Genomic DNA, 24,805 nt, shown 5'->3' with positions numbered 1-24,805 from the left:
ATATGATGAATTTAGGCTTGATGAGTTGATGTTTGAGATTTGACAACTAGGGAAGTCTCTCGTGCCCCTCTTTTGGTACACAAAATGTACCTGAATAGACCTTAATAAGATTAATGCTTAATAACAAGGCCAGCTTTTGTTTATATTCTTTACTTTAATGATCCCAGGTAAAGAAAAAACAGCTTGTAAATGAAAATCACATGCAGAGTCAAAAGGCCACAGAGGAGAAGTGAACAAATGAAGCCAATTTGTTCCATAGGCAAGAGAGTCAAGCATGTTTGCTAACAATGCAGGGGTCTGCAGTCCGAGCTGGCTTGTTTTGGTCCGACGCCGTTTCCCGCAGCAACACTCGCTTCCTCCCAACCGCCCCGGACTTTCCAGCTCAACCATTCCTCCTCTTCTTCTCCAAAAATCTGTCTTTGACAATACGCGCACACATACACACCAGATCTGCTGTTTGCACTGGACTTTAATGATAAACAATGGAGACTGATGCGAAAATGTGCTACAATTAGCGAGAGAGGCATACTTTATCATTTGGAGCCTGTCCGGTTAGTGCCAAGTATGCAAATAAATATTAACTGGGCATTTTAAGACTGTTTACTGGAAGCCCAACAGACATGAGCCTCTGCTCTCCTCAAAGGCTCCAGAGATCCAATCAGTCCCATCTGTCTTGTTAAGCTCCTAAATATAACTGCGGCAGCTCAGTTTGTTAGGTGTGCTGCACCAGAGGAAGGAGGGTATTTTTGCAGTTATGTCTCTCTCTTGTCCCCCCTCCACACCTCCCTTTTCTCTGGCTGATAATTAAGACTCATGGAGGAAAACAGGTTTTACTGGGTTATGGGTTGACTCAGGTGTTTTTCTTTTATTTTTAACACTCACCTCCTGCGCGTCTCTCTGTGTATGTTTGACGCTGATATCTGTGTGTACGTGTGTGTGCATAGCGAGTTCCTTTGTCTCCGTGCGCGGTAAACCCTCTGAGGACTGATTACCAAATTGCCCCGCAGCAGTACGACAGGAGGTTGTGTGTGCGTGTTTGTGTGGTGGGATATTGTTTGTGTATTAATGAGTTACGTATAACCGTGCCAGGAGTATTGGGCATTGCCAGAATTCCTCGCTCTTAGCGACTGTTGCTGTAAACCTCTGGGGTTCGGAGGGGTAACGAGAATAACACATTAATTAAAGGTTTTTATCTTAATTTGTTTCTCAACCTTTTCATTTAAATGCAGCCGGAATGATTCCAACTGCCCCTTACGAACTTCATAATATTGTGTTTTTTTGTCATTTTTTTGTTAGCATAATCTGTATTCACCACTCATACTGTCTGTTAGATAGATTAGATCCCAGCTAGCATGATTATATTTGTTGATTTTTGAGCAAAGTCTTCTGGGAAGCAGACATGCTATCCAATAATTGCTACCTTGCAGCGTTGTTAGAACCATTAGCGTTTGTCTTTATGTTGAAATTTGAGAAAGGTAGCTGTTTGAAAGCGTTTTTCATTTTAAGCCAGGTGACCAGGCCTGTCAAATGAAGTGTGCCCTTGTTTTATGAGTGACATTGAGGAATTAAGGTAATGTCAGCTTTAATCCGCTCTTCAATATTTAACTTTGAAGATGATTACTCTTGCAGCACTGTTATAATATTTAAATGTCACATCTGTATTCACTTTTCGTAGCAGTGCGGTAGTCTCAAAGCAACAGATAGCACACCTATTTCCAGGTCCTTTGAGTCTTGTTTGTCCTGATGTATATGCATGTGTAAGTAGAATGGTGAGTGTGTCCATCTCTTGTGTCTAATACAAAAAACATCCCTCTCTTATTGGCAGATGCATTTGAATCTGTTTTGACTAATGATGCTTGCAGCTATGCTAACCCAGAGGAACACCACTGTGCATACTAACTGTAAACACTAAAATTCCCACTAAACAAATCTGTTTCTATAATAAACTAAAACACCAGCTCAGTTCAAGGAGTGTGAGATGTTTTCTCAGCTCTTAAACAAACATGCAATACAATTAATTGACTTGTTACTTTTTTAAAAATAGACATTTCATGGTCTTAAAGGGTTAGTTCACCCAAAATTGAATTACTCACCCTCATGTTGTTCCAACCCCGTAAGAAAAGTTAGTAAAAACATTGTTAAAATAGTCCAAGTGACTACAGTGGCTCAACCTTAAGTTTATCAAGCGACGAGAATACATTTTGTGCGCAAACAAAACAAAAATAACGACTTTATTCACAATTTCATTTTCTTCTGTGTGGGCCTCTGACGTGATTTTACGAGAACTAATTAACAAAAATATCTTAATTTGTGTTCCAAAGATGAACGAAAGTCTTATGGGGTTGGAACAACATGAGGGTGAGGAAATCAATTTTGGGTGAACTAACCCTTTAAGACCATGAAATGTCTGTCTAATGACAGAATTTTCATTTTTGGGTGAACTAACCCTTTAAGGCCCATTCACACCAAGAACAATAACAATAAAGATAACTATAATGAAATTAGCATCCACACAGGCAGACAGTATCATTCTGTTTATTTTAAGTTTTTATTTTATTTAAAAAAAAATTTATCACTGCAGAAATACATAGAGAAACTCTACAAAATGCACTCATCGACCAAAAAACAGATGAAAAAAAAGGGATAAAACTTTATTAGATAAAACTTATTGTAAGTTTTGTCATCTGCAGCTTTAAATGCTCAAACTCTTTCCAGCAGGATGGATTCTGATTGGCTGTCATTGTTTTATTGTTCATCAGCTGAAAAAAAAAAATCACTGTTTCTCTGTGCCGTTATTGTTATAGCTGTAGTGTGGACTCTGCTATTCTTTTATGATTTTTAAAACTATATCTTTATTGTTATAGTTATCATAATTTCTTGGTGTGAGCAGCCATCAGTGCATTTTATTAAACATTTTTTTTTGTAAATAATTTAACCATATATTAAAATAATCTATATATACAGTAAACGTTAGATATATAAAGCAAAAGAAAATAATTTTAGTTAAATTCAAATGTATTTGAAGGTTTTTTTTTTTTTTTTTACAATAACTTGATAGTCCTTGATAGTCCTTGATAAGGACCTGATAGTCCTTAAAATACATTCTTTTTTTTTCTCAAAGTTTTCTCCTAGAACTCTCTAGTCTAGTCCCTAGTTTGAAAGTTTCTGAGCTAGATAATATAGCTGGAAAATCCCTGGCTCTTTTTAGGGTCTATTCCTGTAGCAGCTGCAACAGACATTGTCTACTTTTTTAAATTTTGTTAATAGATTAACCCTTAATTGCATACTTTTCGTAAAATTAAGCATACATCGTTTATCTTGTTTAACATGTTTATTTTGTCCTAATTTGCTATGTCCAGCAAAGTAAACAATCAGATTGAAGAATGATTCTCACAAAACTTTTTTCTGCAAGCTTTTTTCAAGATAAATGTAGATGTCTTTCCAAAAAAGGACACTCCAAAAGCACACATAATAACCGAAAATTACAAGGAGTGCATTAATTAATTAATTTATGCACACACAGGGAAAAAAAAACATTACAGAACAAAACTTTTCTGAATTTAGTGTACAGTATGTGTACAGTGCATCAGCAAAGAGCTAGTTTACATTTTATACATGTCAAGTTGTGATACTGAACAGGATCACATGGAGAAACCTAACCAAGACCTAAACCAACTATTAAAACCCACTCTTGTACTTCTTGAAAGCAACAATTGCCAGTTATTACCCCACTTGCATAGCTTAAAGGGATAGTTCACTTTGAAATTAAATTTTGGTATGTCTTAGCTTACCTCAAGGGCATCCAAGATGTAGGAGTCTTTGTTTCCGCAGTAGTTTCAATTTGGATATTTTTAAGTCAAACCGTTCTTGTCTGTCAGTCATATAATGCAGGTCTATGGTCACCTCCTCAAAGAGCATGCACAGAGAAGTCCAAATTAAACAATTCCCCATTGTAAGTACACATTGATGGCCTAAGACACGAAACGAGCGCTTTGTGTGAGATATAAATACTGTTCGTTTTCTCACACAAACCGCTCGTTTTGTGTCTTAGGCCATCAATGTGTACTTACGATGGGGAATTGTTTAATTTGGACTTCTCTGTGCATGCTCTTTGAGGAGGTGACCATAGACCTGCATTATATGACTGACAGACAAGAACGGTTTTAATTTGGACTCTGTGCATGCTCTTTGAGGTGGTGACCATAGACCTGCATTATATAGACAAGAACGGTTTGACCTAAAAATATCAAAATTGAAACTACTGCGGAAACAAAGACAACTACATCTTGAATGCCCTTGAGGTAAGCTAAAACATACCAACATTTAATTTCAAAGTAAACTATCCCTTTAATGTGCTCTCTAATGTAGAAGTATTTCTATTTATGCCTGTGTATGGTATTCAAACAAAATAACAGCCGAAGCTGTACAGAGTGACATAACTTATTACTCAAAGATGTCTCTAGAGATTCTGAGCTGTAGAGGCAAACCATAGCTCCATCATTTAGGTAAATGACTGCATATAGGGAATAACATTTATTCAGAAAGACTGCAGGAGTGTTACAGATTGATATCAAACTTGAATTGCCAACATAAAAGAGAGAAAGTGCATGATTCAATCAAGAAAATCCATTTATGTTCTCAACGTCTTTACCTTTGAGAAATCGAGTGTATGAATGCAATCAAAGCAAAGCTTTTTATTATCTGAATACCTTTTAATTCAAAAGGTGAAGAAATCCTTATGTGTGGTTTTACGAGATTCGGTTCACCTTTTTTTGATGATCGATGTATAAAGAGGTGTCTGTGCAAGGCTGCTGTTCACAGAGCAGGGGTCAAAGGTCAGGACCGGCTAGCTGAGCAAAAGTAGGGGGTTAAACCGAGACAGCTGCCGGTCTGATATCCGTGTTTTAAGCGGAAGTTCGAGTGATTGACAGGAGCAGGGACAAAAGCAGCCTGTGTGAGGCACGTGTCATGTGACAGAAGGCGTCTGTGTGTGTGCGTTCCTGGTCCAAACTCGACTCCGTAGTGCGTGAGGATTCATGAGGATTCAGCAGGCATGGGAAAATAATATGCAGTCTGCTCAATTTGGCTGGGATTTAGGAAACATGCAAATGAGCTCGTTAGGCAAGGGCTTTGTTTGTTGTTTATTCATGTGGGTGGGACGGACACTTGTAATGTGTAACCCGCCATCACTAGTACCCAGATGGACTAATAGGTTTGGTGACCGTTACACAGCAGAAGAGCATGTTAGTGTTTTTGTGTGTGTGTGTTTGAATACGCGTGTGATTGTTGATATGAGAGACAGTGACGGGCAGTGTACAGCTGGCCTCGGGTCTTTATCTAAGAAGAAGTCACAAGGGTGAAGAGATGGACAGACAGCTGGGCATCTCAGCTATCCCATAACAGTGCAAACATGGCACTTCCCATGTGTGGATAGGTCAGTCTAAATGCTGATCCATGCAACCTGACATTACACCACACAGCTTTCTCTTGCCCTCCCTGTGTGTCTCGTTTTTCTCCATGCATCTTTCACAGTTAGCAAACGTGTGTTCTAAAACTGTTACTTTTTGGTTGTGGGAACTTTAATATGTCCAGTTCTCATAGTGGGAGTTTAATATTATAATGAAACATTCTAATTCTGAGTGCAAAAATACGACCCTAGTTCAGGTCTCTGCTTAGGGTTTGTATTTGTCGCCTGGTTCTTTTCTGATGTACCTTTTTCGCAATCCATTCTATTCCTTAAGTGTCAACTGGCATTTTATCTCATTGAAAAGTCTCAAAGTCTCTGAAGTATTTCAGCAGACTACACCAATGCTACATTTTTTTATTTAAAGGTGCATTGCGCAAGTCTCTGAGTTTTTGCAGAACTATGCCCCCTCTGGCGACAAGCGAAACTGCAACACTGCAACTGAACGCGCATGACGTCACGCCCAGTCTCAAATTCCGACCCGAATCCCTCTTATTTATTTTACTGTACAGGATTACAGAGGCAATCGCAGTGATCAGAGAAGGGCTCATTCAGCCCATCAGGCAATTGATAAGCATGTATGGGTTAGAAAAACGGGTATTTTTAACATGAAATGTTGCGCAATGCACCTTTAAAGTACAGTAAAACAAGTAAAAACTTCTGAAAATTCTGTCACATGATCCTTCAGAAAGGATTCTGCTGATTTGGTGCTCAAGAAACATTTATTGTTATCAGTGATGAAAACAGTTGTACTACTTACTATTTTGTGGAAACCATGATATATTTATGTTTTAGGAATCTTTGTTGAATAGAAAGTTCAAAAGAAAACTATTTGAAATAGACTTTTTTATGGCAATGTAAGTCTGTCAATTTTGATCAATGTAATACATCCTTGATGAATAAAACAAAAACAAACAAAAAAATCTTAATGACCCCAAACATTTGAATAGTATTGTATATCTTTCAAGGCAGTAATTCACTGCTTTCAGAAATCCCAGAACTGCTCATAGAAATTCTTTGTGTTTGTGTTTAAAAAATCCCATCCATTTGAGGACCAATTCCACACTCCCTCTGTCTTTTTAGAACATTCTTTTTTCTCAAGCACACTGTTTATTCTGCACTATAAAGTCCTTGAGTTATATGACCATCCTGCTCTTGTCCTCCATTCGTCCTCTGCTCTCTGCCAGATAGGCCGTAGCTTCAGATCACGAAAGATTCTTCCAGGTCAGACACGTAATGACTCCAGCACTCTCATTTTCTGTCTGTGACTTTGCATCCTGGTCTGAAGCTAGTTGTTGATGTGTGTGAGAGATTCAATTTCGCATTTGGTTTTTGATGAAGATGTATTCAGGGTGACTCGAACTAGGTCGTTCTGCCTGATTAGGGGAACGAAACTTGGTGTCGGTCTTATAATAAACTTCGCACCATTGCTCAGGCTGTGACAGCAGAACGAACTCCCGGATACAGTTTATTATCTTTTTATTAGTCTCCCCTTAAGCTCTCTGACATTTGGTTACGTTCTTACTCTAATATGACTCATTAACACACTTGAAATCGTCTGCTGTCTGCTGGCCTGGGGAGAGAATGTGGAGAAAAGACAGATACATTGACAGCATTGAAATTGTAAAGTTGTGTTTTAAACAGCAATTTTATTTCTTATTGTAGACCTGGCCATGCACATAAAGACCTTAAAGCATATTACTAAACAATTCAGCTTGATTTGCTCTTCTTAGTAGAAAGGGTGCTTACAAGGTACTGAAGGTAGCAAAAAACATTGTTAAAGTTGGTGGTTAAAAATATTGGTACCCATGCATTATTATTTTATTTTAATGCATTATTCTGTGAGAAAGGATGGGTTATTCCAAATACTTAAATTTTTCTTATAACTGTTCATACTTTATTCATTTATACTGATTTCACAGTATAAATCACAAGTTTTGGCCACATGCATGCAAATTAATGCATGTAAGAGCACCATATGTGTCAAAATTTCAATTCAAGCTGAATTAATTGCTGGAAATCTTAAAGAAGAAAAATGTGTATTCAATTTGTATTTCAATTTACTTTAAATTTACAAAATTTAAATAAAATAGATGCCGTTTTAATAATATATATATATATATATATATATACATATATATATATATATATAGTAAATAAGTAGCCTACTTTATGAGTAGAGGACACAATATTTTATATATATATATATATATATTTATATATATATATGCACAGTATATAGTCTTAATATTTTTGAGAAATATTGTGTGCTCTTCAGTACAGCTGCTTACAGATAAGATTTTTTTTTCTTTCATGCTGTAATTTTAAATAAACTGTACTATATTAATATCAATGTATCTTGGACAGACATATTTTAGTAGTAACATTTAGCTCACTAGCTAGTAAATGTGTGTAGGTGTAAGCTCATTTGAGTCATTATGCATTTGTGAAGGCATTAAAATCTGTCTTTCTATATTAACACAAGCATATGTGTTATACTAATTGAAGACTATTTTAGGACATCAGTATTGTAAATCCAAAAGGAAGATTGCATTTTTTTAACATAAGGTAGGCTAATAGTCGGCTACTCTGACTGCATATGCGTTGACCTCATGCTGAACGATCTGTCAGCGAAACATCTTCCTATATTGTTTACATTCCTTCCCATCATCCCTTATGTTTCAACTGTAAGCCTTTACAACAAGTTTAGTTTGACGATAAGGCGATACTCAAGCTCTAAATGTTCAGCTGGTGATGAGAGCCTTGGCTAAATGTGTCCCCATTGACAAACCACACAGCTGTACGCTACATACACCCTGTCAGCAGTGTTTTAGCCCTGCTGAGCTCTGGTTGCCTCTCAGCTTTGCTATTTTTTTGGCCTAGTCTGCGGTCTTTGCGCTTTCGCTCTCTGCGCTGTGACCTCAGGGACATTGAACTTTGAACCCTGAAATGTTTGGTACACCTGCTCCCACAGCAGACAAAACAGGTGTGGACCAATCAGATGCAGAGTGAGAGTAGTCTAATCTTGTTGGCCTTTTATGACTTTAAAAGCCTGTGCTTGTGATCTAAAGGCTAATTATCCGTAACCACATTCCTTGTTCCTTTTGTGTTGGCCCGTATGTTAAAAGAGCAAGAAAATAGAAATTAATATGGCAGTAATGGTAAGAAATAACGATTAAATTACATTTTCTTTTTTTTTTTCTTTATCCCTGTGAAATTAAATGTTTGTTCTACTTTGTGTCATTACGTTAACATTGTTCTTGCTTGAAAGCATAAGACATGCCTTAAACTTGTTATTACTCCCAGAGGGAGGGTTATGGGCAGTGCCGTTGTCTGTAACTGAGGCCTATGTGTCCAGCCATTACCATATATTTCAAAGTAAGAAGAACGATTCACAATGGCATTGAGCTCTAGGTTGGACCTGAGGCCCAATCTGCCGTGTTTAGCACATCTGATTCCCTGTCCAGGATGGCTATTGATGGGCTATTGTCTTCCGAACAACAGCAGCCTTGAAGTTGGCCTCTGGCGGCCCAGGGGACAGTCCCTGCCACTCTCTCCCAGGCTTGGGACGCTCCCCAAGGCATCACACATTCTCGGCATGGCTCGATGTTCCATAAATAAGAGAGACATCTTTGTAGCATACACACACACACACACACACACACACACACACACACACACACACACACACACACACACACACACACACACACACACACATAGTCTAGCCTACTGAGCTGCTGTAAATCAAGAGAAAATAGGTGACATTACGGCTGGAACAGGCCACCTCTGATGTCACTATTTTTGGAGAAAGAGTGGTGTACAATGACAAAAAGGACACAATCAAGAGAATGTGACACATAAGGTCTACAAATAGAAATAATGTCAAAAAATTACTTGAAAAACAATTATAAAAGAAAGTAAACTTTTTTTAACACAATGTGTTTGGTCCATGAAAACCCCCTGGTTGCTATCCAGTTGCTAAGGTGTTCTGAATGACAAAAAATTATACAAACAAGAGTAGGTGACACGCATGGTCTAAAAAGGGAAATAATTGTGAATAATTTCTTAAACACAATTATGAAGAAAAAAAATAAGCATAGTTTTTTTACAATGTGTTTGGCACATGGAAAACCTGTTATGGCTGGTTGCCAAGGTGTTGCTATGCAGTTATTAAGGTTTCCTGAGTGACATTTAAAATGTTGCTATGCAGTTGTTAAGGTTATCACAGTAGTTATAATATGTCACTTTGAAGTTGCTAAGGTGAATTTAGTTGTTTTTATCATGCTGCTATGTGGTTGGCCATTGTATTTGGAGTGTTTTAACAATGCTATGAATTTGCTAAGGTGTTCAGAGTGGTTATAACATGTTACTTTGTTGTTGCTATATTAATTTGATATTAATATCAAATATTGGGCCCTATTTTAACGATCTGAAACGCAAGTATCAAACGCGAAACGCAAGTAACTTTGTGGGCGGATCTCGGGCGCTGTTGCTATTATACCAGCGGGATAAATTACTCTTGTGCTCGACGCAAATCTAAAATGGGTTGGTCTCATTACTCATAGGTGTGGTTTGGGCGTAACGTGAAATAAACCAATCACAGCGTCATCTCACATTCCCTTAAAAAGCAGGTGCGCTTGTTCCATGGCGGATTGCTATTATAACGGCGGATTTGCTAAGCGCACGCCAGAAGCGGTTCACAGCCGAGGAGACCGACGTTCTCGTCAGGGCCGTAAAAGACAGAGAAGTGACATTGAATGGGGATGGGAGAAACTCACCCAAATAAGCTTCGGTTAAACAGGCGTACAATAATTTGGGTAAATGTGTAAGCTAGATTTATGCCTATTTTTTCACATCTTCATGGACACCACAATGATTTCCCTCGTGTGGTAATAATTTTCCTTGTAATTATGTATGGTTTGCAAAAATATCAACTACGGCGTCTGTGTAGATGAGAGAAGCAAAGTGCATGCGCGTTGTGCACACGCTACATTATGGCCAAGCATGCGCCCTTAAAATAGCATCTGAACGCACCACTGAAAACTGTCTGTGGCGGAATTGTTTTCTGGAACTGGAAAATAGCACCAGGGAACGTTTGCGCCGGAACACGCCTCCTCTTTTCGCTGAACCGCCCCCGGGAGCGCAAGTTAGGGAGTGTGTTTTTTTGACTCTCTGATTAGTGTAATTTTCTGCACAGCATCATGGGTAATGCAGTTTTTCACCAGGAATTCCACTGTTAAAAACGATTATTTTAAAAATAAGCTGAAATAATTCGGGCTGATGGCTTCAGCAGAAGCAAATACCACGGATTAATAACCTCGTAGCTCACAGTATGGTCTGTCTTTATAGGTTTAAAAGTTATTGTTACAAATCTATTTCCTTATGGAGAAAGGTTTTTACTTCCAGAACCCAACTGTTGCAATCTATAGCACACCTCTTCTCAACATCCTGCCTCGTTTGCATTTTTTTCTTCTATGTGTAGGGGTTAGAGAGAAAAACTAACAGTGACGCTTGCTATTTTTATTAGAAATTTTGCTCTCTCGTTTCCCTTTAGATTTATTTGCAGATGGTGTGTCATAATCATACCTCGCATTTTAAGGAGTCTGTTGCCCGATTCACACATGGGATCCCTGTCCGCTCTGGAACAGGAGGATACGGATTCTACACATGGGAGGAAATGTGTATTGGGACAATAGAAAGCCTGCTTGGGGTTATACTCATCAGAGTCTCTATGCACAGCGGACCGAGAGGGTTTGTCTCTCTCAGTGAGATGGGGCTGGTCTCCATGCGTCGTTGCTTTTTACATAAAGCGCGATCAGCGGTACACAACATGTGGGCCTAATGCTGAAAGCTGGCACAGGCTTAATTGGCACAACTGTAGTACACAGTCCCTCTGTGCTTCTGTCAGTGCTAACCAAGCTTGTGTTGCTTATATTTACACCCTCCACTCTCATTCTTTTTCTGTTTCTCTCAATCCCTGCCTCTCTTTTCATTCCTCCTTTCTCTTTGCCCACTAATGTTTATCCATTATGTCTGAGTGGGTTTATTCTTTCGGTCCTGGCTTGGTGCAGTGATGTTCTAAGTCCCGCTGGCCAATTTCTCCATGTTGCAAACAGGCTTTAGGAATGTTCCAGCCCTGGATTACTCTCTGCCCACCCTGCCTTCATCTTGGGTTTTACCCCTGAGCGGTTTTCGTCCAGTGCGGACAACCTGAGAGAGCTAAGAGATAAAACAGTAGTGTCACTCTTATACCAACCAGAGCGTTCCAGCTCTGACACACCACTGGACCAGATCACCAGAGAAAGAGTTGCTGAGAGTTTACACAGAAATGCTGTAAGAGCAAAATGAAGAAAGTTGCATTATAATTAGTCATATTTCACAGTTGTATATATACACTGTATATATACACTGTATGTATATATATATATATATATATATATATATATATATATATATATATATAATACATACTTTGCTTTTATTTAAACACATTTAGAGGGATGTATTAGTTATGTCTAATTTTTATCTTTTATTCATGTTTATGTCCTGATTAAGATTTTTGTTATAAAATGATTAACGCAATTTTGTTTACATTAAATAAAAAGGTACAGCTTTTATTACAATATTATAATATTCCTTAATTACTGTTATGAATGTATTATATATGCAATATTTACATAATATACAATCTAGTTGGCATGTAGGTACATCAACCAGTATTATGAATATATTTTTTAATTGATTAGGCTGAAACAAATATTATAGTAATATTAATATTATATATATATACACACACACACTAATTAATCCAAAGAATTGCTAATATTGACTGATACTAACATGTCGACAATATATTATGCATTTATAATAGACAATTTAAATGTCATTGGAGGATTTTCATAGTAAACAATCTAAAGCTGTATTAGCTAATATTAGTTGCATTAACCATACATACACATTAACCCTTACTTTACTGTAAAAATGCATCAATTGAATATTACAAGTTTGAATCTCATTGACATTTAATCAGGATCAGCGTGGTGCTGAATATGAATTCCCATCTCCAGATCAGCAACTAATCCCCACCTGCATAAGTGCAATAAGCATTTGATAACATTGATTCCTCACTGTCTCTGTGTCGCTTCCCACACCGAAGCTGAGCAGAAGCCATGTTGTTTCTCACTAATTTGCATTTTAGTCAATATGCAATGCAGTCAAATGAGTTACCCTTTGCATATTTAAAAGCATTTCTGTAGCCCATTGGTGATGGTGACGCTCGATGCCATTTGTCTGTTGTATGTCATTATCCGGCTCAAGCAGCATGGAATTGCCTGTAATGAGTATTTTTATAGATATGAACATTCATATTGTGAGTCCACTTAAACACATGTATGCAGGCATGCAAACAGGTCATTTCGACTCAATGTGTTACCCAAAGATGGCCAAGAGAGAGAGAAATAGCCACTCTGATGAGATAGCTAATGTCAAGCCAGGCTTCTCCGGACCCGGCTCTAGCCAAAGACTTGTGTCAGAGCAGATTTCCCTTAGTGCTGTTGGCCGTTGAGGACCGTAATTGCTGTCACCTCCCTCCTGGATCCAGCTACAGACTGTGGGAATTGGAAGAGTCATTTTATCTCCAGGGAAACGAAATGATGGGAGCTCCAATTTTCCAGCGCAAGTTGAGGGAAAAGGAGGATGAGGAACATATCATTAGCAAGCCGCTAGTCCTTAAACGACTTGCTAACCTGCACAAGTCTTCCTCAAGAGTGAAAAAAGAAGTAGTCAGCCATTACTAAAGGTGCAGTCACATTTACCAATGTTCGGTGTATTTTCACAGGCAAAATCCAGTCATTTCAATAGGAATCCATGTGATTGCCATTTTTGTGTGTGGGTGAAAGATTCTCCCATTCAGATATCGCAAAGGGTTCAAGTGCAACTCAGCACTCTCAACGTGTTCAATGAAATAAGATTTGACACTAAAAGCAAAAAATGTAAAAGCACTGTTTAAAGCACTATTTTTTCACTTTCAGGTAGTTTACAAGTGATCCAGAAAGTCATGCTATTTTTAATAGCGTCGCTATTTAAGTGCTAAAGAGGCTTTACATTTAACATTGTTTGATGAAATTTCTTGGGTGAAATCTTGTCGTTCTATAGGAATCCACTCGATAGGGAATTTCGCATGAGGGCGAAATAATTTTCACAATGGGTTCCAATTTTACCAACAGAAAGCTGATGTCACTAATGTTACTGCAGCTTAATAGGAATGAGCTCATAGCTCATTTAACTAAAAAAAAAAGCTTTTTCTCAAAGCTATCCAATTAGCAGCCATCATTGAGAGGCATTTAAGTGCAAGTCGATTTTACATAGTTCCTGTGCCAAGAGTGAATGTGGCCCTATTAGATAATTAGCTCTTGAAACCAGTTGTTTCCTTTGAAAACCAAACCTGCTAACATATAAGGGGTTAATGTCAGACTTCGTCCCGAGTCTGTGGTGTTGTGCCGCACATATGACGCTAACAGAAGGGGCTCGGTCGTCTGATGCACACCAATTTCAGTCCTTTTCAGGATGGTGGTAGAACAGAGGGACCTTCTCGCTTCACAGAGCTACAATTAAGGGGGCCTCAAACAGAGGGGCTCAAAGACAAAGACTGAGAGAGAGCGAGGTAGACAAAAAGAGAAAGAGAGAGAGTGTGATGGACAGGCAGGCAGAGGTTGGGAAAGTGGAATATTAATGCATTGGGGAGCAACAGGAAATTGGGCATCTAAATGTGCGCCCGTGTCCCCCGGGATGATTAGTAGCAGCCAATTTCATTCAAAAGCAGATCAATGAGGAGATATATTGTCATTTTCCAGCCGCACCCTCTTAATCAATTAATCTATAATAAGATCTTAAAGGGCCAGCGTTAGAATACACAGGTTTTAGTTGTGGATCCCAATGTGTGTTGTTTCTGTTCATGCATTTGAGAAGGCATCAATTTCATAAATTTCTCTCACTGAATGGTTTACGCTGGCAAAACAGAATATAGTTGATTGAATGTGATTTGATTTTGGGCTCAGGTCACGCTTTAATCAAGAAAATTGGTCTCAATCAAAGGGTAGCAAATAAACACAATCTCGCCAGGCATTTTTTTTCCCTTCTGCTTTTTAAGCCTTTGTGCACTTTCTTTTCATTCCGTCTGTCTTTTGGCATCCTTCCCTCACGTTCAACTGTCATATGCAACACTGCTTTATGTGGGGGAGTCAGATCCTTTTCCGTTACATAAGGACTCGGTGTATTGCTTTTCGCATTAAATGCCATTTGGTTTCAGCGTTCTGTCAGTCTCCATGGCGATCGCGGTCGATATCTTGGCAGGAACAGATATGCCGGACACATGTAAAAAGCATGTCGGTGTGTGCTTTAGGTCTTTGTGAATGTCACCAGGATGTGACATGGCTTTTTTTTTTGTACATAAATGTAATACCAAATTTACAAAGTTTAGCTTAGTTTAATAATAACAATAATAATAAGACTTCCTCGTTTTCTTAAAAAAAAAAAGCAGCAAAAATTGTGTTAATGGTGAGGCATTTACAATGTAAGTAAATAGGAACTTTTTTGAGGATATATATGTGTGTGTGTGTGTGTGTATATATACATATATATATATATATATATATATATATATATATATATATATATATATATATATATACAGTATATATATATATATATACAGTATATATATATATATATATATATATATATAAACAAATATAAATTATACTTTTTTACAGTCGTTTTATGGTTTGCAGTGTTACGTATTGAGGGTATAAAATTGGATATAACCCCTCACAAAAAAGATTAGTTAGCTTTTTTTTTTTTTTTACACTAAAATCCACTCATAGCCACTCACATTTTGTATACATTTTGTGGCTACTGAAACAGGAAGTATTGTAAAATTTACAGAATGGCCCCAATCATGTCCAGTGAAACATGTCTCAGTGTAACCCAGATTTTTACTTTTTTTCAAAGTCCAAATAATTTTTTCCTTCTCATTTTCACAAATGCTTTCGATTGAGCTTAACTTTATACAGAACCCTGCTATTTCCTTTTAAACATTTGAATATGCCACATTTGTGTGTTCATTTGTTCTTTGGGATGTGCTGAGCTTTAAATTCACAGTGTCAGATGGCTTGGCCCTTGTTCAGTGTGAGTTGTCAGGTGTTCATGGTGCGGCTGATCAGTGTAATAAATCACGTTTCGCTGGCACAGACTCAAGCGGCTGTATAGTGGATGGGCTAATTACTTATAGTGCTAAAGCATTTTCAGAACATTTTCTGCTGTCAATGATGATTGCTCAACACTGATATGATGTCTGATATGTTGCCTCCAAGGTGCATTTTTTTCCATCTCTGCATAGCTTAATTGCGAAAATTTTTTAAACCGATTTTCCCATCACCTTATTTGAAAGTTTAAGTTAATTTCTATTGATAAAGCCTCTGCTGGATTGGCTGTACATAATGGTCTCTTTCAATTGGGTGTGTAAATTAGACGAAGTCTCATGTGAAGGGATTGCTTGAGGCATGCTTTTCACTGTCATTTATCTTCTTTGAGGGGAAAAAACAGATAATTTAACAAACGAAACAAAGAAATTGATTTAACAGGCTTGTGTCTTTCATTGCGTCAGACTTGTCACGATTCACGAATATTTTATAGTTCTCAGACGAATAAAGCAGATGTTAAATAACACAACGGGAGAGTGTCTGTGCTCTCAATGTGCGAAAGATTGAGCAACTCATTGTTAGCTTTTATAAATTCACTGATGATAATCTGTCATCTGCAGCGATGTTCTCCAAACTCTCGCTCTTGGCGTACTCCTGCGACTGTTGCTTAATGGCATCATTAAAACGTGATGATATGATGTCGCCATAACTCTCACACTAATGTGATTATTCAGCTAAATTCACAGACTGCTCGCTCGTCCTGATGCATCCAGCGGATGTTTCATGGTAGTCGAAGCATGCTGCATCAGTCATAAGAGAGTTGAAATGTATTTAGGGGCGAACGGAATCATGTTTTATTCAATTACATGCAGAAGCTCAATTAATCAGTTTTTGCAATTAAGTTAAACTTGCTCATGCATCATACATGAGGACAATATCAAGGGTAGTTGCTCCAGAAGCTCCCCGTGTACTCCAGGCGCCGACTGTCCTCCACTGTGAACATGATGGAAGAGAATATATTACATTAGGAAAATTAAGATAAATACAACCCCTAACTTGCATATTGAGCTTTCAGTCTCGAAATTAACATGAAATGCAATTTGTTGGTTAATATTTTAACAAATACAGTCTCATTATAGTGGAGAAAATGGCAGGGATGGAAAGAGTGAAATGCGTTGAATACAAAACAGCCCTCTTTTCCCTGTTTAGTGATTCATTGCTGTTATTTGCCAGGGCTGCATCCACCGGCATCATCCGCCATCATTACCTGCCGCAGACGGAGGCTCTTCTGTGTCGTGTCTCATTGTCTGAACCTCATACCACACTGATATACCTCTGATATTGCTTTTCACTTCTGATCTAGTCATTCCCATGAAACAATGGCATTTCTGTGATTGATGATTTGCTTAGATCCCCGAGTCTTCAGGGTCTGATTGATGCTGTTTTTTTTGGGGACAGACCAGAACCTAAAGGCAATACTAAAATGAATTGCAAAATGTTCCTGCACCTCGACCTATAGGCTCTTAATTTTAATAAAAAATGATTAATCTCAGGCCTTTGTATATCACTATACCTGCTATTCAAGGAATAGTTAATCCAGATATGAAAATTCTGCCATCACATTATGACTTACTTTTTTTTTCTGTGAAACACAAAAGCAGTAATTCTGTAAAATGTTCTGCCAACTTTTTTCCATGCAATGAAAGTGAATTGGGTATGAAGAGCTTCCCAAAATGCACCATGCATGGAGCATGGCGAAAATTACATGATACATTCAAGAATATTGAAATATTTTAAGATGTTGAAGTTGAAGATAAGAAGTTGCTTAAAACAGCTCAAACATACATTGTAGTGGTTTAAGCCTTGGCTGTGAAACCGGGCACTAATGCTTTAGAAGACTTGCAATTTAATGCACAAGTGGACTGTTTTTATAATAATTTTATGGTGCTTTTGTTTAGTCAGTTTTGGTAGTCAACAATGCTGTCTCCATTAATTTCCACTCTATGGAAGGAATGCTTCAAAATATATATATAAAAAAAAATTGTTCCACAGAAGCTAAAAACATTGAATGACATGAGGGCTATGGCAGATTATCTAAATGAGATTTCTCATTTGTTTTTTAATGATCTATTCCTTTAAATTAGCTAATTTGCTGTTTTTGTTCAGATAGCCTATTATTCTCAGAAAATGTGTGATCAACGAAGTATCACAAACAATGGTTTTTAATGGAATGGTTCAACCCAAAATTAAAATTGGCATCATTTATTTACTCTCAACACAGAAGGAGATGTTAGGCTCAATTAATTCACTTTCATTGTTTGGAATGACAACTCAGTGAAAGTAAATGGTGACTGAGGCTGTCAGTTGTCCATCTTGTGGGATGCGTGAGAAAGAATATAATTCCGATTTGAAATAACATGAGGGTGAATAAATAATGTCAAAATTTTAATTACTTGGTGATCCCTCACAACTCCTCAAGATGGAATTAGTCACTATTTACAGCGACCGCTGCAGGGTTGTGGGAAATGGAGCTACTGGCCCTTTAAGAGCGCAGTTACCCCCAGTGTGGGTAACTGCTGAAGGTAGTCAGGGGGGTGGGCTTGAGCCACGAGACAGTCTCCCGTAGACGCGAGAGTAGTAAACCCGTTCATTCACAGCGAAGGGAAGACTGCGGGGCAGCGGCTGAGATGGAAATCTGACTGAACGGGCTATTAAAGAACGGATACTTTTTCCATACACAGGGAAAGCGCGAAAAGAAATATGTTTTGCCCGTGAAATGAATTCTGGAGGAAGTAAGAGCGTCTGGGACGGACTGTGAGCATCACATCTTATCTGTCCGTTACATTGACTCTTTATCTGTCCAGATCAGCGCTCGAGCGCAACACACAGCGCGAGCACACAGGAAGCGCACGAGAATATGGAATATTTGTGATGCTCCGATTGACCTGCACAGTTTTTAGTGTTTTGGTTCTAGTTTGTAAAGTTCTTCAATGTTGGCCGCCTGTTTAAACGCGTCTCCTCTCTCTTCGACCGGATTGTAGCGCTTTTTGGATGATTTTAGGGACTGTTTGTCCGGATAAAGGCGACTGAAGTGGACTTTATATCTGAGGAGGATGGAGTTTCGCAGGACTTTAGATGCGCTACTCGTTGCGTTTGCCCTCATCTCTTTATCTCAAGGTAAGCTGGAGAAAACAGCCTACAACACGACATATGGCTTTATGAGGATTATAATAGCAAAACATTGTGAATTAGTTGTCGACATCTTCTTTAGTGTTTATAAACGTAAATATTGTCTTATGAGTGGTGGTATTTTGTGAGGTATTGTTGTTATTTATGTTGTGGTGATTATTTTTCGTCCTTTACATAGAGTTAGCCCTCATAGATAGCAGCATAACAGTTTTATAGCATACAGTTTAATATTCAAAATATCCACATGTATTGGTTAAGTGATGGTAAAATCAAAAAATGTATTTATTTAATTAATTACACAGGATCTCATGACTTTTAAGAGGAATATAACTTGGTCTCATGTCTTTTAAGAGGGATTTAACATGGTCTCATCTATTTGAATAGAAATATAACTTAAATATACAATAATTTTAGTGTAAACAGATTATTTATTTATTTATTCTTAATACATGGTATTTATACTTGAACATATGGTCGAAACAGACCAGTTGACCCAGTTTACAGTAAATGCACTTTAGGACAGATCAGTTCTTCAATTGAAGAGGATTCTCTTAGAGAGAGAGCAAAATATTTAAAAACTGCTATTTTATATTCAAAATTGTAATTAATTAACACATTTTCACACTGTAATAGGGATTTTCAACCTTTACAGTCTCAAGGATTCCTGCAGATTTTCAGCCAGCTCAGGGACGAAGGGTAGATCTGTAGTTAGAAATTTAGATGTTAGATAAGCACTTATATATGTGTGTGTGTGTGTGTGTGTGTGTGTGTGTGTGTGTGTGCGTGTTCTTTTGGACCCCCTTGGCAACCTTCAGGACCCCTGGTTGCAAACCCTGGCTCTATAGAACAACAATCTTGCATAGTTTGAATTGAATCATGCTTAGGTATTGCTGGCCAACAGAAGCTTTGTTTTATGGGGCAGTAAACATTGCCTCTGAGATCTGTCCTCCAATATAACCGCCGTCAAAATCTGCCACTGAATCAAGGGCAGCACAGCCGCCAGACAAGGGATGGAATGACACGCAAAGCTTTTATTTGACCAGATCTATAGTCCAGTCTCAGTTGTGTTGTCAATAACTGCGCTTTTTTTTTGTTTCATGAGCAGATCTGGTCAAACTAAAACCCTTTTCATTCTCTATAACAGGCTCAAAAAAAAAAAAACATCAAAAAGTGAGTCTGGATTAGTTTGGTGTAGTTGAATTTAGCGGCACGCGTCTTCCCGTTCTTTTCCCACACCTCTGACTTAATCGACTGCAGGTATGTGGCAAGATCCGCTGGCTGTCTCCTTTCACCTTCTCACACCTGATAAGGGTTTTGAAAGAAAGGCATTGAGTTGCTCTTCAACATTGTCATTATAGGTGCCTGATCTTTTCTGAGTGTGACTCCTGTGTATTTGTTGTTTGTCTGTTGCATTTGTAACTGGAGGAGGACGTGTGTTTACTCGGCTTCTTTTGAAGTCATTTTAAACAGCCACAAACAGCTGTCGACTCTTCCCGGATTGTCCCCAAACGTGCATTTAACGACTGCCGGCCTTTGACTCATTTGGTAATGACACACTTTAACCAGATGAACCTTAGTGGAAAATGTCTTTTAAGCACAACATTTATTTTGTATTTGTGATTAACACATTTGCATGATGCAAATACAAGTATCTGTAGCCGTTACATCCTATTCTGTATCAGTGTATGATTGGCAGCATTTCAGAAAGCTCTGCGACTTTTCGTGTAAAGTGTGTCATTTAGGGTTTTCCTTTATACGTGACAGCTTATTTTGATGTCTTGCGTCTCCAGGACTGTCGTCGCTCCTTAGATCAGAAGCAAGGCATGTTTGCGCGCATGTGTATGAGAGGTGTGACTCAGAAAAGTCTGCGTCTCCCTCTCGCTTGCACAGTTACTCCCTGTCTCCTCTGTGTAAACAGTGTGCTGTCGAGAGGCTGTCAATAAGGAGGGAGATAAATGCCGCATCTCCTACTGAGCATGCTCTGATGTCTCAGTCTGATTTCTGTCCCGGCACAGTCACGCTCTTTACTGGATCCTTGCCGGGTGACAAAACAGCTTGGCAATATCTTTCCCGCACTCCTTTGTTGTTTCCGCTGAGATCTTACTTAAGAATTAACACTAGCTGCACCACAAATGTTCAAATAAACCATTTATGTATGGTTTAAAAAGTGACACCTTTGATTAGAAGCACTTTTTGTAACTCATCTCCTAAAATAGCGCAATTTTATCGCCTCCTTTTTGTGGAGCTAATGGAAGCTTTTTAATTGGTCAAGAAAGGAAGCCAGAAGCACATACGGCTCTGGTTTTATGAGTCTAGTGCTGACAGGAAGTATGAATTGAACCCTAAAGACATTGGCTCTGGCTGGCGTGGCTGTGTGGGGGTGAATAGGGACACAAAACAATGCCTTGGCATCAATCTGTCCAACCCTGTGTCTCTGGCCAAGGATGAAGACAGTTTAATGGCCCTACGCATTAGTTCCAGTGACTGTGGTGACCCTCAAAGCAGTGTTAAAAATGGGATGCACCATATGAAGAATCAGAAGGGCCAAACTAAACTCCTTGAGTGTTGCCTATAGGTCCCTAATACCCCTTTTCCACCAAGACAGTGCTGGTGCCGGTTCGGAGCCGGTGCCTACTCGCGAACCAGTTCTTTGTGTTTCGACAGCCAAAGAACCGGTTCTCGGCCAGGAAAATTGGTTCCAAAGCGGCACCAACTCTTTGCTGGTCTAGAACCGTTCTTTTACCACGTCATGCTTACGTCGGGGGCTAGGGGCGGGGTTATTGTCGAACTTCTTCTCGAACGTAACCTCCGTCTATATCCAGACGAGCAGCACAAATGTGTTCTAAACGTATTCTTCTGACCCCAATATAGGATCGCAAAGCCAGGAGAAACATTTGAAGAAAGACAATCTGGTCCGCCATTGTAATTGTTATGCTTAAAGTTGGCGAAAGCTAAGACATATGGCAACGTACACCGTGACGTAACGACGTCGGTCGCTGAGCTCTCTAGTCAGTGAAAAAACAAACAGGTTCTGAGAAGGTTCGCAAGTTGAACCAACTTTGAACCAGCACCAGTTCTGAACCAGTTCTTTTTTGGTGGAAAAGGGGTATAAGTGAATAGTAGTTTGGATTATAATTTGTTACCTTTTCAGCTTCCTTTAACACCCATCTATTTTCTTGAAGTGGCTTGCTTACTACGTTTTCAGATGCTCAAACTGTTAAACTTGTTGTGGAAATCAGGATCGAAAAAGTAGCATGCATACTGTACAAGGATTAATAGGTTTAAGGAGAGATATTGTCAGGACAACTGCATATACATAATTCAATATTCAAATTCATAGATATGTTGTCAATGGGAAAAGTACATAACTTGCTTTTGACTCTCTTTTTAAATGACTAGGCCTATAGATTATATCTTTCATTAATGAAAGTTTTTTTTTCCAATTTGGCACACTGACCCTGGGGTTTGATATTTGGCTTCCCTCTTTAGAAATGAAGCTTCCGCTCTTTTTAATCAGAAAATTTCTCACTACTTCGATATTGACATGCCCTACAGCAGTGGTTCGGTGATTCTCTTTCCCATCCAATAACTCGATAGTAGGAAGTGTATCAGCAATATTTCAAGGAAGTTCATGGTTGTTCATGGGATCTTTCCAGTATCAAATGTTTCACTTGTCAGGCTGTAACAGTTGCATTGTTTTTTCTCCTCAGCATTCTTGTCTGTTCATCCATCATCCAACCATATAACTAAAATAGCATACCTTACTGACCTTTGTTAATCCATCCCTTACTGAGATATACATGTAATATTTTGTATGTGCAGATATTAGATGCATATTTTATTGATGTATGTATATATGTGTGTGTGTGTGTGTGTGTGTGTGTGTACATGCATGTATGTACATTATGTATGAATATGTGTGTGTGTGTGTGTGTGTATACAGTGTTTGAGTTTAAAAAGCACATTTATTTAGTAGGCTAAGCTTTTGAAACACACATACATTAGCTGCATTTGTTTGTTGATTTCCTAATCCAACAGCATGGTATCACAGTAATCCTCTTTTTGGACTTTTCCCCCCTAAACCCCTCATGATTTATTTTTATTTTTTCTGTCTCTCGAAGGTAGATTGTTGTGACATAATTTTTACAACATTTTCATTTCACAGTAATATACTGATTAATTACACAGAAATTTAAGTTAAACATTTACTTGTTGGATGGATGGATGGATGGATGGATGGATGGATGGATGGATGGATAGATAGATAGATTTTTATTTGTTTGCCAAAGCCAATTTTTACTTGCATTTTAACTTTTAGACCCTGCATACTCATACTTCCTCGCTCTTTAAACATGTACATATACCCATTAGGATAAGCTTGTTGACGACTTTGGATAGTTTCAAGTGGGTTCTGCGGTTTATCTGTGTGGAAAGAAGCTGTGGGCAGCCGTGGGGCACTGCAGGGGCCACCTGCATGTCTAGGCAACATAACACTAACATAGCCAGACGAAGGAATCTTAGTATCCAGGCCTGGCATGCAATTCCCACGGCATAAATTCTCAGCCACTCATTTGATTATCGGATCACTTTTGCACAAAAATTAAGATCCACGCCTTCTGACAAACAACACAGTATGAATGCTCATTATCAGGGCCTGCTGAGCCAAGATTACCACATTTTCACACTGAGTAACAACTCACTCCAACTCCTAAACAGCTGGCTTGTGCTTTGAGTGTTTACATGGTGCAACTGTGTTGTCCTTGGAGAAACAGAGACCTCTGGTCTGTATTTTATTCGCTGTTTACTAGTTGATGCAAACAGACCCGTCTAATAGTGTATATATATTTGTGTTGGGAACACTGTAAACAAAAGGGCCCGGGGCAGTGTGTGCTCTCTCATCAGGAGCTCCAATTTAATGACTCAGTCTCTATCTGCATGGGCACTGCTATTAGATTACCTTCATTAACACACACTGCTTTCTCGTTCTTTCCCCTCCTGGCACCAATGTTTACACTTTTCATGCTGTTCAACTTCGTTCCTCTGCTCTTATTTGGCTTTAACTCCCCGTTATCCTCATCAGTCGTGATCTTTGTGTTGTTTCAGTAAATAACAGTTGCCGGGTTCAGAGGGCTATTAGGCATGGACATTACGTGCACGGTTGTCGTTTAATGGCCGTGTAGATCAAAATCGCAACTTGGCAGAGCTAGAATTGGTCCTTGAGTACAATGCAAAGAATGTTGTGAATGTTTTCATTGGTGTGTGAGTGTTCTTTGTCTTTGTCTCTGTCGGAGTGATTGAAGTGTTAACAGGCTGTTGTTCTTGTCTCCATAGTCGTGTGGCAAGACTTTGATATTATCAGCTCTATTATAAGCTAAATAGTTTCTAGTACAGCAGGAATCTGCTGCCTTCCCTGCTGAAATTGACTTGATGATTTAATGCTTTTTTTCTGGTTAGGTCATGAAAACACGAAACTATGCAGTTTTTTTTCTGTTAGTTTTATACTTGTTATATGCTAATAAAAAAATGTAATAAAAATAAAATAAATTAAAACTGTCATAAATTTAAATTAAAATAAATTAGAAATTAAAAAAGCTTTTGTTGTTTTGACCCATGTTATATTTTATTAAAATAAATAAGCCACCAAAATTTAAGATAGGCCTACCAGTGAAATTTTCGAAACCACAGAAAAACCTACTTGCCTAATTGTAAAGTTCAAACATTATTATAAAGAAAAGGAAACAGTCAGTAATAAAATAAGAACAAATAAATTAATTACAAGCAATAGCACAAATAAATATAACAGAAAGATGAAACAAATGAAATAAACATGGCTTTAAGATTTTCAGGTATAAATCTAACAGTATTCAGGTACAGAAATTGAATGATCAAATGTAAAATAACACTGCGGTGCATAGTCTTCACCCTATAAATTACTTCGACTCACGACTTT

General features: G+C 38.3%; 1 protein-coding gene across 2 annotated transcripts in view; it reads left to right on the top strand.

Annotated features, from left to right (window-relative positions):
- The first annotated feature begins 18,247 nt into the window (after positions 1 to 18,247).
- robo3 (roundabout, axon guidance receptor, homolog 3) overlaps positions 18,248 to 24,805 on the top strand; it is an 80,883-nt gene continuing 74,325 nt past the window's right edge. The window contains exon 1 of one of the 2 annotated variants that reach the window (XM_081355115.1): positions 18,248 to 18,843. In XM_081355115.1, the coding sequence (XP_081211241.1) occupies positions 18,780 to 18,843 (64 nt within the window). In that variant the 5' untranslated portion in view covers positions 18,248 to 18,779. The remainder of the gene's footprint in view (positions 18,844 to 24,805) is intronic. The other variant, XM_081355116.1, reaches the window with a different exon arrangement.

This window comes from Scardinius erythrophthalmus (assembly GCF_964197995.2).
Source record: "Scardinius erythrophthalmus genome assembly, chromosome: 23".
NCBI classification, from domain to species: Eukaryota; Metazoa; Chordata; class Actinopteri; order Cypriniformes; family Leuciscidae; genus Scardinius; species Scardinius erythrophthalmus.
This window is presented reverse-complemented; position numbering and strand designations above follow the sequence as displayed.